The 14756-nt window shown below is 47.4% G+C and overlaps 1 protein-coding gene across 1 annotated transcript in view; it reads right to left on the reverse strand.

The window, feature by feature from the left end:
• AAK1 (AP2 associated kinase 1) overlaps positions 1–13509 on the reverse strand; it is a gene marked incomplete at its 3' end in the record, with an annotated part of 27763 nt that extends 14254 nt beyond the window's left edge. Inside the window, exons 1-5 of the mRNA XM_010189889.1 lie at positions 13387–13509; positions 11312–11420; positions 8072–8214; positions 3298–3419; positions 1784–1865 (exon numbers count right to left, since the gene is read on the reverse strand). Coding sequence (XP_010188191.1) covers positions 1784–1865; positions 3298–3419; positions 8072–8214; positions 11312–11420; positions 13387–13464 — 534 coding nt within the window. The remainder of the gene's footprint in view (positions 1–1783; positions 1866–3297; positions 3420–8071; positions 8215–11311; positions 11421–13386) is intronic.
• Positions 13510–14756: the final 1247 nt, after the last annotated feature.

A 14756-nucleotide genomic window follows, 5' to 3' on the forward strand; every position in this document is an offset into this window, starting at 1 on the left:
CCTCAGCAGTGCCCAGCACAGGGGATGATCCCTGCCCTGCTCCTGCTGCCCACACCAGTGCTGGGACAGCCCAGGATGGCGTTGGCCTCTTTGGCCGCCTGGGCCCACTGCTGGCTCGTGTTGCCCAGTTCCCCCAGTTCCCTGTGCCCAGCAGCTCTCAGCTGCTCATTCCCACGCCTGCAGCGTCCATGGGGTTATTGAGACCCAAGTACAGGACCCAGCACGTGGCCTTGTTGACCACCACACACTGGTTTGGAAACACTCAGTGAGTCACTACAGAATTCCTGCCATGCCAGGACCAGGAGAGCTCTTGGGTCTCCGCCTTTCCACATTATCACAGGAAGGACCACAAATCCTCGGCTTCCTCTGGCTGCCTTTGAGGCCCTTTTCATGCTGCTGCAGCTGTGACCTCCCCTCTCAGGGTCTCTGACATCAAACGAGTGACCCGGTACTGGTGCAGGGTCCATTTCTGCAAACCTCCTGCCAGCAAGAGCCCCATAGGAGCACAGAGGACTCTGCCCAGATGTCACCCCAGCGATTCTCCCTCTTGTATATGCAGATGCAGAGCTACTGAGGATACATTCAAACTCTCCTTATGCTGCTGCTGCCTTGTTACTTCCTAGCTGAGGGCTTCAAAAACCATACAAATATGCTCTGAATTAGCATTATAAACACAGCCCATCTGCTGAATTGCCACCACGCTACAAACAGCAGAGACTTGGATCCCTCACTATAAGAAGGATGTGGAGATTCTGGAGCGTGTTCAGAGAAGAGCCACAAGGATGGGGAGGGCTCTGGAGAACAAGCCTGATGAGGAGCGGCTGAGGGAACTGGGCTTGTTTAGCCTGGAGAAGAGAAGGCTGAGGGGAGACCTCAGCACCACCTACAACTGCCTCAAGGGAGCTTGTGGAGAGGTGGGTGCTGGGCTCTTCTCCCAGGTGATGGGGGATAGAACAAGGGGAAACGGCACCAAGCTGTGCCAAGGGAGGTTCAGGTTAGAGATAAGGAGGAAGTTCTTTACTGAGAGGGTCGTCAGAAGCTGGACCAGGCTGCCCAGGGAGGTGGTGGAGTCACCATCCCTGGATGTGTTTAAAGGGCGGGTAGATGAGGTACTTAAGGATATGGTTTAGTGGGTAGACAGGAGCGGTTGGACGTGATGATCTCAGAGGGCTTTTCCAACCAAGCGATTCTGTGACCTTTTCCATCTCTGTCCCAACTGAAGGGAAGCCTCCCTCCCCGAGCAGGTTAGCCAGGGATGGATTACACCACAGCTGCCTTTTGTTCTCCACACGAGAACAGGGCAGCATTGCCCCGATCATTACAAGCAGCAGTGCAAAGCTTGGTCTTCGGCCAGGTTTGACAGCTCAGCCCTGTGTTACGCTGTCCAGGATATTCCTCCTGGGGAAAGATCCATTTTCTCAGTTTTCTACTCAATTCTGTGCAGTAACTCTGATTTCATGTGCTCGCAACCCAACTCAGGCACACGAAGTCACGATACTCTGGATTTTCTGGTGTAGCTCTTAAGGTTTGCACTATTCAACCCTGCAGTCTCATATATCTCTAAATTAAAACCACACGGGAGGTAGCACACAAAGGAGCACACGTGTTTTATCCGAAAGCCACCCTGCTCAGCAGTAACTCATCGCAGACATCAGGCAGAGGAACTCTTTATTCAGAAACTGTCCAGTCTCTTAAGGAAACAGCCAGAAAGTGACCCTGCCATTACAGTAATGAAATCAAGCTGCAGTCTGCTTGCACGATGTGATGTGGTTTTTATACGTACCCAGATGTCTGCTTTTGTAGTAATAAGTTTGCCACTATAGAGGTTGACCATTTCTGGTGCTCTGTAGGATAATGTAGTGTACCTGTAAGCAGGAAGATTTATCAGTGAGTTCAAAAGGGACATCAGAGCCATTTTCACAATGCCACATTTACAAATAATTCAAAATTTGCTCTCTCCCTGTTCATTTTAGGGAAACGGATACTAAAGATAATCTATTTGAAAATATTTTCTTAAACAACAGCATCTGCTACATACCACTAACAATACATCACCAACCAGTGCAAACTGCCCTGTGAAACCAAAGCAGTAACCAAGATCTTTTCTAAAGCAATCAACTTACTCACAAAACAGTAAACTTTAAGAACTAGACCCGAAATATTCCAGGATTCAGAGCATTAACAAGGTCAGTAGTTAAATGTCCTCTGCAACGTCCTCACTGCTGGGGCTTTGGCCAGCTCTATCACAAAGACTGTAACTGGATACGTGGCTCCTAATAAACAGACTTCCCCACCAGGACTCCTGCTCAGAGTCACTGTAAGCAAGGGAAAGGTTATTTAGTATTTCAAATTATAGCTAAACTGTACTTTACTTCAACAAATCACTACAAACAGAAGAGCTGGAAACTGCGCCACAGTTTAAGAGACTCTTAGGATGAGGTTTCCTATCAGCAGGTCTGTAATTTCTGCTGTGGTATCTCGCACGCCGTTTACCCTGATCACAAGAAAGCGTTGCTAAAGGCAAAGTGTTTGCAGGCTCGTTAATGAGTGCACAAACAGGGCATTCCAGAGGACTGCAAAGCCAGACCAGGAGCAGTTTAAACACTTCAATCAAGTCTAGGAAACCCATGCAGGCGTAATTTAATCCTCACAAAAAGGAGGTATTCGTACACATTTCTAACATGCCGTTTTCTAGCCAGAATATTGTGTTAACAGAACTGGGAAGTTTGCAGCAGTGATGATGTTAAAACTAAAGTGAGACCAAGGACCTGGAGTCTGCTCCGTTCCTGATCTGGATCCTGCTGTGTTCCTGTTTTAAAAGCTCAATGTGCACAGAGGTGGCACCACCAAGATGGACCTGCATGGGGCAAGGGAAGGAGCAGGTTTAACTCCTCAAGGACCTTACATTACCCATGAAGAGCTGAGGAGTCAGCCCATGCATTCCCTTACTCACTGCAAGGATTTATGACGCGGACGGGGATTTTGTCATCCGCCGTACTGCAGTTCTAACGAGCCAAAATAGATGAGGGACAGAGACAGACTGACCCCGTACAGAACAGGGCATGTCAAGGTGGGCAACTGCTCTGCATTAGCACGCTCAGGCTGCCAGCTCCAAAGCAATTCCAGCAAACTCAATTTATTGTTTCACCTTCCCCCAGGCTCTTATTTACCTGCAGCAGCCACTTCTGTGCAGCAGCAGCCAATCTGCTGCAAAGGGCCTGAGTAAAAGTGAGTCCGAATACAGGGCAAAATTACCTTGCAAACACAAACTAGGTCCGAGTTGAAAAGCACGCTTACTTTTTGATCTCCTCCTCCACCGCGTTCACCCCTTCTGTTTGAGGGTTCTGGAATTTGTTCGTAGCGCTCCCAAAGTCACACAGGACGTAGTGGCCGCGGTCGTGCAGCAGGATGTTTTCAACCTGCGAGCATCACAGACAAACACAGAATCGTTCAGACACAAAACAAACCCACAAACATTCGTTTTCTTCGGATGGGCCAGGGTTTTTGGTGCCTGAAGACACATCAGACATGCCTGACGTGAAAGCATAACACGACAGCAAAGAAAATTTGCATTAAGTCTCTGTCACATCTCCTCAAACAGAAGTCAAATCGTGGCAGCAGCGTGGTAACGCTGCTTCCCATGCTGCCACCTCTCCTTTCTCAAAACAAACCTCAGCTCCTGCGCACACTTCACTGCTCGTTCTCAGGATGCGCTGGGTACCCCGTGCTCCCTACACAGTGGTCGTAGCAGCAGAGAAGCGACCCCTTTCTTTCCAATATTATTTGGTCGCTTGAAGCAGACAACTGCAAAGCTGAAACAAACACCTAGGATAGCTGGAAAAATAATAAGTAAATGCAAAGTCACTGCCTTTCTCCTAAAGACTTAGTCATGGGTTAACAAAAATCTAGCTTGCATCCACGTAAGAAATCTGCCTGAATGTTACAACCCTGATAGAAGATGTGGAAAAACCTGGGTTCAGTGCTTTGCTTTGGCAAAGCATCCCTGTATTCCAGTCCCTCATCTGTCCAGCAGCACTAACAGCGTGTTCTCTCAAGGGAACACACACAAGTTTAAATATATTTATCTTAAACTGATGTCAAACGCTCAGATGCAACAGAGACAAAACACATTGCTCATATATTGCAGGAAAATCACCACATAAGCATTCGCTAACAAAACCTTTTGGAAGCAGACCTCTCCATCAAGGATGATCTTTACAAGAAGGAAAGAAAAAGGAGGAGTCAGCATTTTCAGCGTCAGAAAACACAGCCAAATTAGAGCAGCTGAGGAGGGAAATGCTGGCTTGAAACCAAGGGTTAAACAACTCCCCTTCCCCCTGCCATCCATCTGCTGCGAAGAAAGCGCTGCACACAGATGTTCTCCCCAGCAGATCAGCACTGACAGCATTGTTCCCTGCAAATCCTCCCCAAACGCTGCCAGAAGAGCCCTTCCGCTGCCTCAGGAGGAGACGAACGCGGTGGCTTCTCACTGAAACAGCCTGCGAGTTCGGTTAAACGTCAGCACTGGACTATGCAGCAATGGGCTTGTGCAGGAACTCTCAGAAAAATAAATTAAATCATAATACAGCAAAATAAAGGACCTGAATTTCTGCCACCGACTGCCAAGCCAGAGAAAACTGCCTAAAACTGACTTTTTAATGGAGTATGGAGGTACCTTCTGCCAGTCAAACACTCAAAGCCGCAATCCAGTTCTCGCCACTGCTGAGCGCAGCCTTTGACGTGCCCAGTGCTTACAAAGTCAGATTGAGACCCCCCAAAAAAATCTTTAGCTATAAATCGCTTTAAGCTTTGTTATAGTTACAGAATGCAGCCAGCTTCTGCCTCTGAAACAAATGCCTTTCTTTGCTCAAACCAGAAGTAAATTCATAAAAGCACTGCACAGGCAGAGGTTGGTGATGGATAAGGAACAAAGCTTTCGTTAACCAGCCAAATCAGCACACGTTACCCTCTTGTGAGAGCAGTGGTTTCTAAGGCTGGCATTCCCAAGTTGAGGTGGCAATCTGGGAGGGATGCAGGATCAAGGTACACTTTCTGACTGCTTTCCAGCACCTTCAGGGCTCTTTAGAGATGTTCCAGCTTCCCTTCCTCCTCTGGCACCATCCACTATCGACTTCTGGAAGCTCGTTTAGTATTTCATACAAATAAGTGAATGCAAAGTGACACCTAAGAGCGCTGATTTTGGCACGGGCATATTCTTAACCTGGTCCATGAGTGTACCATGAGAGGACTGAACATCTTACGTATCACACACTGCAGACAGATCCATCCAAATTCCAGGCACAGGCTCAAGACCTGGCATTAGGGCAGGGTGATGGAAGAAGGTGCAGAGATAACAACAGCAGAGCAACACGGGGAGGACTCCTGCTAAAATGAAAGCTGAAGAAACTAAAACCTTAACATGAGAGCACTACCCTCTGGTTATTTCAAAAAGGATGGAAAGAAAAAAGATGTTTTGATCAATAGCATCCTCTGGCTTGACTGACAGCATTCTGCTGTGTGCTGCTGTGTGTCCACTACAGTAAAATTCATCTGCAAACCAGTCACCTCCTCCTGGAAGCAGATGGGTTCAGAGCAGCAGCAGCATCACAGGTAAAGGGGTAGATCTCTCACTGCAGAAAGCTCCGAGCTGCAGAAGTCAAAGTTGGCGCTAAGCTATAACACGTTATAGAACCTGAGAGTGGAAAGACAAGGTTAAATAGAAAAGAAGCTGTGCAGACAACTGCCACGAGGTACAGGGTAGTTGTGTAAATCAGCAGCAGCAGCTCTAGATAGATTTTCTCCTCCATCCACCTCCCTAAACCCTACTCCTTGGGGATCCGACAGTTATCGTTTCTCTGCATAGATTTCAACTTAGGAGCAGAGACTTCACAGCCAGGGTCACACAACAGATAGCCAAAAGAAGGTCTGCCCGTTTGTTCTTCGCTGTTAAAAGGCCTAGCCTAAAGATAAGGGAAGTGTTCTTATTCTAGAGAGAGGAGAAAAATAAAACCTTTTAGGGAATGCCCTGCAGCAGCAGTGGCCTCTGAACCCTTCTTTTAGGACAAAGTAGCACTGATACACACCTGCTTTTGTGGCAGTCAAGGCACATGGCACTGAACACCACAGCCTGTGAGCGCACAGGGACTGACACAGCACCCGAGCGCTAACCAGGAAGGAAAACCTTAATAAAAGCACATAGGGATGGCATCTGATCATTTTTGGGGCCTTTATGTGCATTGAGATGTCCGTTTGCCCATAGGCACAGTGCTCAAAGGTGCTGCTGTCCCCAGTGTGGGTCACTGGGCCAACAGGAGGTTGCTCTGCTCCAGGCACAGCCTTTCGGGTGAGCTCAAAAAAATCACACCCACGGGTGCCAAAAATAATCCACGCGTTCGTCTGCAAGGGCTTAACGATTATTCCCACCATCCCTTCTGCTGGCAGAGCTCCCTGGGCAGGAACCTCCAGTGTTAGAGCAACATCAAAGGGCTGGGAGGCAAATAAAGCCGCCCTTCTCCTGCAAAGTCAACATCTGCGCACTCTTCAGCAGGGCTACGGTCACCCCGACAAAACACCTACCCCATGGGTGCCTTTCCTTCCACTCAGAACTTGTACTAAACTTTTCTGGACCTTAATTGCGCTTCGGATTGTTCTGGAATTGCAGCTCCCCCTTGGCGTTATTAAAGGTGAACTCAGATAAAGTCAAAACGTATCTAAGTCTTTAATTCTGAGTTAGCACTTAGAGCCTCAAGCGTGACTGGAGCTCCAGAGGTGATCACAACAGAAATAATACAACATTCAACTGGGAAACAAGTCTCAAAGCCAAGAAAAGCCAACTCTGACCTTGGGCACAGCTTATCAAGCCAGGCCTTGCAAAAACTTTCGTGATCTGAGCCCCCAGACCGGGCAGGACATCAGACCACAACAGTCCATTAGTGCTAGGAAATAACACTCAAGATTGACTCACTAATCCATCCCAGATGTCCCAGAATTTATTCACATGCCGCACAGTGACTTTGTTCTTTACTAAAAACCCCGGGGATTCACCAAAAAGATAACAGCAGGGGTTAAAATCAACGTAGAGGTTCCTGTTCCTAAGCCTCATCCTCTCACCCCACTCTTTCTTGCCTGCAACAAATGCCCGAAAGATGCCACAGACCTCAACAGCTTTAAATCCAAGCCTCAAATTTCTAAAACTTTATCTGTTTCACTCTGGAAAAGCAGAGGTCAGACTCGTTTTATGTATTCAAACTGAGCAGTGGGGTCACAGTCATTCAAAACAAACCCTGAGGATATTCTCCCCTGCACTACCTGGCTCTTGTTGGCACGCGTGGCATCTTTTCCTCCTACAAAACAAGGGTCGACGGCACAAAGCCAACATCTGCTGAGGGCTCCGAAAACAGAACCTGCCCCACCAAGCACATCTGAATTTCAAATGCACACAGGAGCCTCCTTCTTGGCTGAACGGATTATTCAGGCGTTTTGTGAGCTGGTTGTGAGGAAAGGGAAGGTCTTTTTGCTTATTTGTTTGATTGTAGGCATGGGGTTTTTCAAACGCTCTCCCCGCTGGCCCAGCTCTGTTCCCAGCAAAGCACACACAGTTTTACAACGCCCTTTCATGGTCACCAGAGGGTTAGAGGCCACTTTCCAAAGCTTCCAACAACCCCTGCCCTGAGGCCAACATCTCTGGAAGGAGCCTTTTAATGTGGGTCTAGGAAATTTACAGCACGACTTTTGGGAACTACCTTACAACATTCAACGCTGCTTCAGGTGGTAGAAAAGCCACCGTGAATAATTCATCTGATACCTCCTGGCACATCTCCTGCGCAAAACGGAATTATTCACAAACACTGGTGGGTTTTGAGCAGATCTATAGATGGTAAACATATGGTAAGCAGCAATGAGAGGCTCATTGCCTTTTTTATCTTCCAATAGAGAGGTGTGTATGCCCACTTTTTCTCATTACTACCAACAGAAACACAGCAGTGGCACTCGAAACCTGCCGTGGTGTAGGCGACGGACACGTTAAGGAGGATGCACGCTCCGTGCTGCGTTACCAGAGCCCACAACTCACCTTCAAATCCCTGTGGATTATTGGTGTTTTACACTGATGCAACCTGGCTACAGCTTCGCAGGTGTCGCAGAAGATCTGCAGGACCTCGCTCTCCGTGAAGCCCGTCTGTAGGCGCTGGTTCATGAGGTTCACCACTTGACCTCCTGCAGAGAAACAAGCACCCAGGATCAGCACAGGTACCCAAAATGCCCCAGTCCCACCACACACACCATGTCCTGGTCAGCTCCTGGGGCTGCGCAGTCAGCACATGAGAAGTTCATGAGTTCAAATGCAAAATGGGAACCAAGCCTTCCCAAGAGGCTTTTTGCAAGCTGTTGGACCAGGCCCAGAGGAGGCCATGAAGATGCTCAGGGGCTGAGGTCCCCTACGAGGACCGACTGAGAGCTGGGGCTGTTCAGCCTGGAGAAGAGAAGGATCCAGGGGGACCATATTGCAGTCTCCCAGTTCCTGAAGGGGTCCTACAGGAAAGCTGGGGAGAGACTTTTTACAAGGGCAGGTAGAGATAGAATGAGGGGAATGGTTTTAAACTGGAAGAGGGCAGATTTAGACTGGATATTAGGAAGAAATTCTTCCATGAGAGGGTGGTGAGGCCCTGGCCCAGGTTGCCCAGAGAAGCTGTGGGTGCCCCCTCCCTGGCAGTGCCCAAGGCCAGGTTGGACGGGGTTGGAGCAGCCTGGGCTGGTGGAGGTGTCCCTGCCCATGGGGGCTGGGCTGGGGGAGCTTTGAGGTCCTTTTCAACCCAAACCATTTCATGATTCTATGCTTCCTATGCTGGTCTGAGCTAAACAGAACTCATTTTCTACTTAGTGATTGTACTTTTCAGCTCAGTCTCTCCGAAGTGGTTGTACTTGCTGAAACCAACAGCACGTTTTTCCAGACAGTGTTCACTTCTACAAGCGACACGGCTTGTACAGTAGTAAACACGGCAAGACCACTGTCACACCACGGGTGTCGTGTCCACACTTGTAGGGAGGAGTGGACAGGACAGATGACCCAAAACTGACCAACGAGGTATTCCATTCCCCATACTCAGTGTAAAGCTAAGGGAGCACAAGGGTATCGGCCCTTCTCTTCTTCCACCTTCTGCATGAGCAGACCTTGCTGCTTCAGCTGCCTCCGATCCTGATCTCTGTGTTGCTGCATCAGCTCCCGCTGCTGCTGGGTCCTGACTGGGACTTTCCCAGTGCCCTGCTCCACAGAGCCTCTGGTGATGTTTTTCATCATCAAAAGGATTTTATATTGGTTTTATATATATATTTGTACACATTTGTATATATTTCATTATTTACCTATTTACATTATTATCCTGTAGTATCTGTATTATTGTTTCATTAAATCTGTTTTCTCTTCCAACCCGTAAGTCTCTCTCCCTTATTTCTCTTTCTCTTCCCCTCCTGGGGCGGGCAGAAGGGTTCATAGAGAGCGTCTGGCCGGTGTTTAGTTGCCAGCCCAGCCCTAAACCTCAACAGCTTACTCATCGTATTTCCTCCTCATTTCCTTGCCTAAATCCCAGGGGGTTTGGCACATCCGCCAGCAGGCGTTGTGTCTCATCTTGGCTTTGGACGACGCTTCAAGAGCAGCAAGAGTTTGCTTCTAAGGCCCACGTTCACCTGGCCGTGGTAGCACTCAAACATCATTCCAACCAAGCTGCATCGTTTTCTTTCTTCTGCAAAATAAGTCCTTTTTTTGAATAAAAAGCTGAATTTGGGGCACTCATGGTCCAAAAACCAGTTTGCTACATGTAAGCAAGAAGAAGGAGAGACAGGCACTCAAGTTTTCATGAATGAGTCCTGAATTTGCCTCAGCTTTGAGGTTTTGTTGCTGTCAAGGCCTTTTCTGAACAATCCACACACAAGGTCCTTTGCCCCTCAAAACACCCTATATACAGAGAAAAAACTCCTTTCTGAGCCTTTGGCAAAGTAAAACTACCATTTCACATCACAAGTGTCGGAAAACCTTATTTGCATTGCACGAAAGAAAAGCTCAGTTTAATAAATAGGGAACATTTCAGACTCAAAGTGAGCGCAGCCCTGCACATGAAGATGCACTGATCTGGTTTGGAAAGCGTTTGACACAAAAGGAACGTAACAAGGGAAAATCCCACGTACAACAGCAAATCCTGTGCTCCAGTCTGAATTCTGGAGACAGAGGCAGTCCCTTCCACAGTGAGGTCTGCATCGTGGAGCTGTGTATGGCTCTGCCAGCACTGCCAGGCCTATTTCTTACCTGGCTTCCTGTGATGTTTAGGTTTAAGCTTACAGAGAACTCACACAGTGATTACCTTCAGCAAAACTACACATAAACCCTTCCTTTTACCAGCAAACAAACCCAACACAAGTTGGTCAAGACACCTGCATCAAAATAAAGCAGCAGAGGGCACGGCAGAGCAGAAAGCTGCGCTGTACACGTTTAAAGGCATTTTAGCACCCAGTTGTTGTTGCTAAAATGACCTTGGCTTCAGTTAAAAGCCAAACAGTCCCAAGGACACCTATTTCCATCAGCTGCCACCACCCGAAGCAGCCACAGACTCTGAAGTCACCTGGCCACAACATTATTTTTCCTTAATATTATTTCTGCAAGAGACATTTGAGCACAGCACACGCGTCAGCTTCCAAACACCACATCCCAGCCACAAGAGATCAAAGCTTCGGGACAGCCTAGAAAGACTGGAAGAGCCTGTCTGGCCAGAGACAGCCAAGGAAAAAGGTCAGAGGCAAAAGGAATATTTCTTGGCTTCACATTATCCATTTCAAGCTTCTTCCACAACAATCCTACGTCGGGCTGAAGCGGAAAAAGCCTGCAACATGGCATAAAGTGGAGGAGAATTTCTTTCCACAGCCTGGCAGCTTTAGAGGATCCACTTCTTGTGTGGACCAGCCTGTGGAAAATGCCAATGTTTATACTGAAGAGTTCTCCTTCACAACGGAAAGGGTTTAGGACCCATCTGGGTGGGGCAAAGATGGAACCAATCCCATTAACTGAGTCAACAGCCTCACGTATCACCCACTTCTGCATGCCTGCTTTTGGCCTCGCTTTGTTCAGAATGAATCTGGTTCGATGGTTGGACTCGATGATCCTAAAGGTCCTTTCTAACCAAAACCATTTGTGAATCCTTGGTAGCCAAGGAAGCACCAGGTCGAGGTGAGGTTTCTCTGAAGGAAAATGTTGTGCAAGTTCCCTGTAAGCATTGAAAAGGGACAAAAAAGCCACCAGTGAACAACATACGGAGGCCACACTCACCTCGACAGAAATCCATCAGGATCAGCACTTCCCAGACGTCGCCGCTGCTTACTGAGTTGATACTGGAATCGATGTACCCCACTATGTTCTTGTGGCCAGACAGGTCCCTCTGTAACACAAAGAAATTCAAAGCATAAGTCAGCCACAGAGTGAGCAACATTTTGATGTGGTTCCTCCACTGCAGAGCTTCCCTAGCTCTTCTGAACAGGCACTAATCTGTCACTTTGGATTAACCGTCACGCAAAACCTGAACAAAGCTGAGGTCTGCCTCTACCTGTTTTCTTTCCTGAAGGATTTGAGACAAACAGCAGAGAAACAGCCAACCCGATGAAAGAACCGGGCCAGGGATGGCTCCTGATTTTGGAGCTGCTCTGCCTTCACGCAGAGGGGAGAAGGAGGCAGACGGTTTGTGGTGGCCATGCCGTTGTGCTTGCTTTTCTCACCTCCTTCCGCTCCTCCGCTGGCAAACAGTACCTTAAACCTTCTCCAAAAAATGCCACCAAGGTAATAAAGTACATTTTAACCTTGCTTTTAGAAGTACCTTATTTAAAATAACTCGCTGGGTTAAAGTGCAAGGTCTCATATCAATGAATTATCCACGACACATGCTAAACCTGCAGCAAAAAGTCATTTTTAGGGTCTGTCAGCTTCATACACACCCCGAGCTGTGCCAGCCAGACCAGTTTCATGTTCAGCTTCAGCAGTAAAAGAAACCAAGTTCCTGCTGGCCACATTCTGCTGTGACACTGTAGAAGTGTGCAAAACCTGCGGTTAAGTTTAAAACACTTCTTTATTGCATGAAAGCTGAGAAAATATTTCCTTTTAGTGATGCAGTGGTTCTTCAGGACAAAGCTTGATGCTCGTGGTAAGATTTATCAGAGGAGCAAGAGGATTTGCTGAGTAAGGAGGACACTTCTCACCCTGACTTTCCTGGTTGGCCACACACTTCAAAAAGGCACCAAAAACACAGAGAGAATGGAAAGCACCGGCAAGTAAGATCTGAGTAAACAAGATCTGTGTGCACCATTAAAAACCTTTGCCATGAGATCCAATCTCACCTTCTCCCATGCAGCCTTAGCTGCAGCGATGACAAAGCACACCCAAAAGCTTCGCTGCGCTATCGCACGAACTCCAGAGATTCACCTTAAAGGTATTAACCTCATTAACAGCTGCCTCAAAAAACACCCCCAGAATTGCTACAGGTAAGAGCTCCTGATACGAAGATCACCTACCCCAAACCTGTACCTCGTGCTGTAAACCAGCAGAATGCAGGGTTTATATTTCCTTCCCTACCTTGCAGTTGCTCTAAATGTTCATCGATGTCTTTGAATACAACTTCAAAAGTGGCACTTTCCATGTTTGCTGGGCTCCAAACAAGATTAAGCAAATCTATTTGGATTATTGGAATTTTTTTCTTCATTTAGAGACTCTAAGTGTAAAACAGCCATATAAAATAGCTGTTATAATATCATATAACTCCTCGTATCCAACAATCTGGAGAAACATCCCAGTGTTTATCATAAACACCTCCCTGTTTCAAAAGCTCAGGCAGTAACTACCCCCCAGATGCTGGTTTTAATCTATCAGCCTCCCCAGTACAGAAGCAGCCTTCATCCCAGCCCAAAAGCTCTGGTGATATAAATTCATCTCAGGCTGGAGGTCTCCATTCAGGCACTGATCTGGGTTTGGAGATGTTACATCAGAACCACCAGCCTTTTCAGATGAAGTCTCAGAGGGTGAAGGCTTAGCCCTGAAGACTGTGAAGTTGAACGTCTCCAACCATGCTCACCTCTTCAGCTCTTCCCTTTCCCACGGGGTTGACACAGTTTTCCCCTCCAATCCTTTTCCTGAGATCCCCTCTGCTTTTTCAGCTCACACACTTTTCCTGTCCGTATTTAAATTCTCAATAATTCAATAGGACATTTTCACGTAACTCCAGGAGTCAGCTCTTTCCAAAAGAAAGACATTTTTGCTAAGAAAACACACGGTTTGAGACAGGCTACCCAGATCGCAGGCAGGAGGTGACCAGGCTCTCACACCACTCCAGTCTGTGCCACCGTACAACAGTCACGTACCATGATTTGGATTTCTCTCTTGCAGACCTGCAGGTCGTACTCGTTGTTGACGTACATCCGCTTCAGGGCGCACTTCATCCCATTGTTAGTCCTGACGAGGAACACGATCGCAAAACCACCTGCGGACGACACAAAGTCATCTTGTTTATGAAAAACAAACCTCTCGGTCCGTGTTTCTGAGCCCACCGCTGCCTCCAGCTGCCCTCAGAGCACGGTCAGAAGGAGGGCGCTCAGCAGCGGTAGCGCTTCCAGCTCAGCCTATACATTTATTTGGGGGAACTGAAAGGAAACCAAGGGCGACAAATCTTCAATTAATAGAAATAAAATTAACATTTAACATCTTCATCACAACAAGCAATTACACCGGTTACTTGTCCTCCCAGACAGTGCTTTGTTGCTCCATTAATTTTGTTATGGAGCATAAACAGCAACGTTGGCTTGGACAGGAATCAGAGCTGCAGATCATCACTGAATTACTAAAGGCTGAAACTCAAAAGGTTTCACAGATTTTGAAGCATCCGAGTTACATCACAAAGCCGATTTGTGCAAGAAGCCCATCTCCCACCCATGGTTTGATGTCAGTGCTTTTAAAAAAGGACAGAAGAGCAAGGAAAGGAAAAAAACCCACAATTTATTTCATGGTCGTTGCTGTTGGTAAAGCCAGGATTCCCAGGACACACTCGATTCAGAGGTGAAAGCCTTTCAGCTCTGTCAGCAATGCATCAAACACACATTTTACATTTATAGTAGCAGAAATAGGAAGCTGATCCAAATGAATCAGAACACATGGATCCAGGTACCCAAAAAGTGCTGGGGACACACAACGGCGTTTCCGATGCCACAACCCAACAGCCTCATTTGCTCTTTCTTTACCCTACAGCACATATTTCCCTTACGTTTAAGGATTTCTAAAGCATCACCTCAATAGGACGTTATGATTCGGTGCTGCCGTAGCCTTCAGAAGCCGCGCTGCACCCCGAGCTGTGGTTACACACCATGCAAAGCCACTCACACCTCCCAAACTTCTCCTGTTAAAGGTCTGAGCCCTTTGGGGAGTCCCAAGCAGCCAGAAACCACCAGACCAACAACACACACAGTTACATTTAACATGTTTGTACGTAATTATTACTACTGGTTATTTGGCACTTCAATTAGCTCCAATCCATCACGTAAAACGTGACAAGAAAGCCACACGTGGGTAAAACTCAGTGTGAAAACAGGTTGTGTTTGACGACACCGGTCTTGCAACAACCGATGCCTACGAGCTGCTACCAAATCAACCACCGCAGCCAAAAGGCCTCCACTGAAGCTTCTTATAAAAACCAGGACTTATTTTTCCTAAGAGAAGATTGAAAAAGAGCAAATAACCC

This window comes from Mesitornis unicolor, unplaced genomic scaffold (assembly GCF_000695765.1).
Source record: "Mesitornis unicolor isolate BGI_N332 unplaced genomic scaffold, ASM69576v1 scaffold1318, whole genome shotgun sequence".
Classification (NCBI taxonomy): domain Eukaryota; kingdom Metazoa; phylum Chordata; class Aves; order Mesitornithiformes; family Mesitornithidae; genus Mesitornis; species Mesitornis unicolor.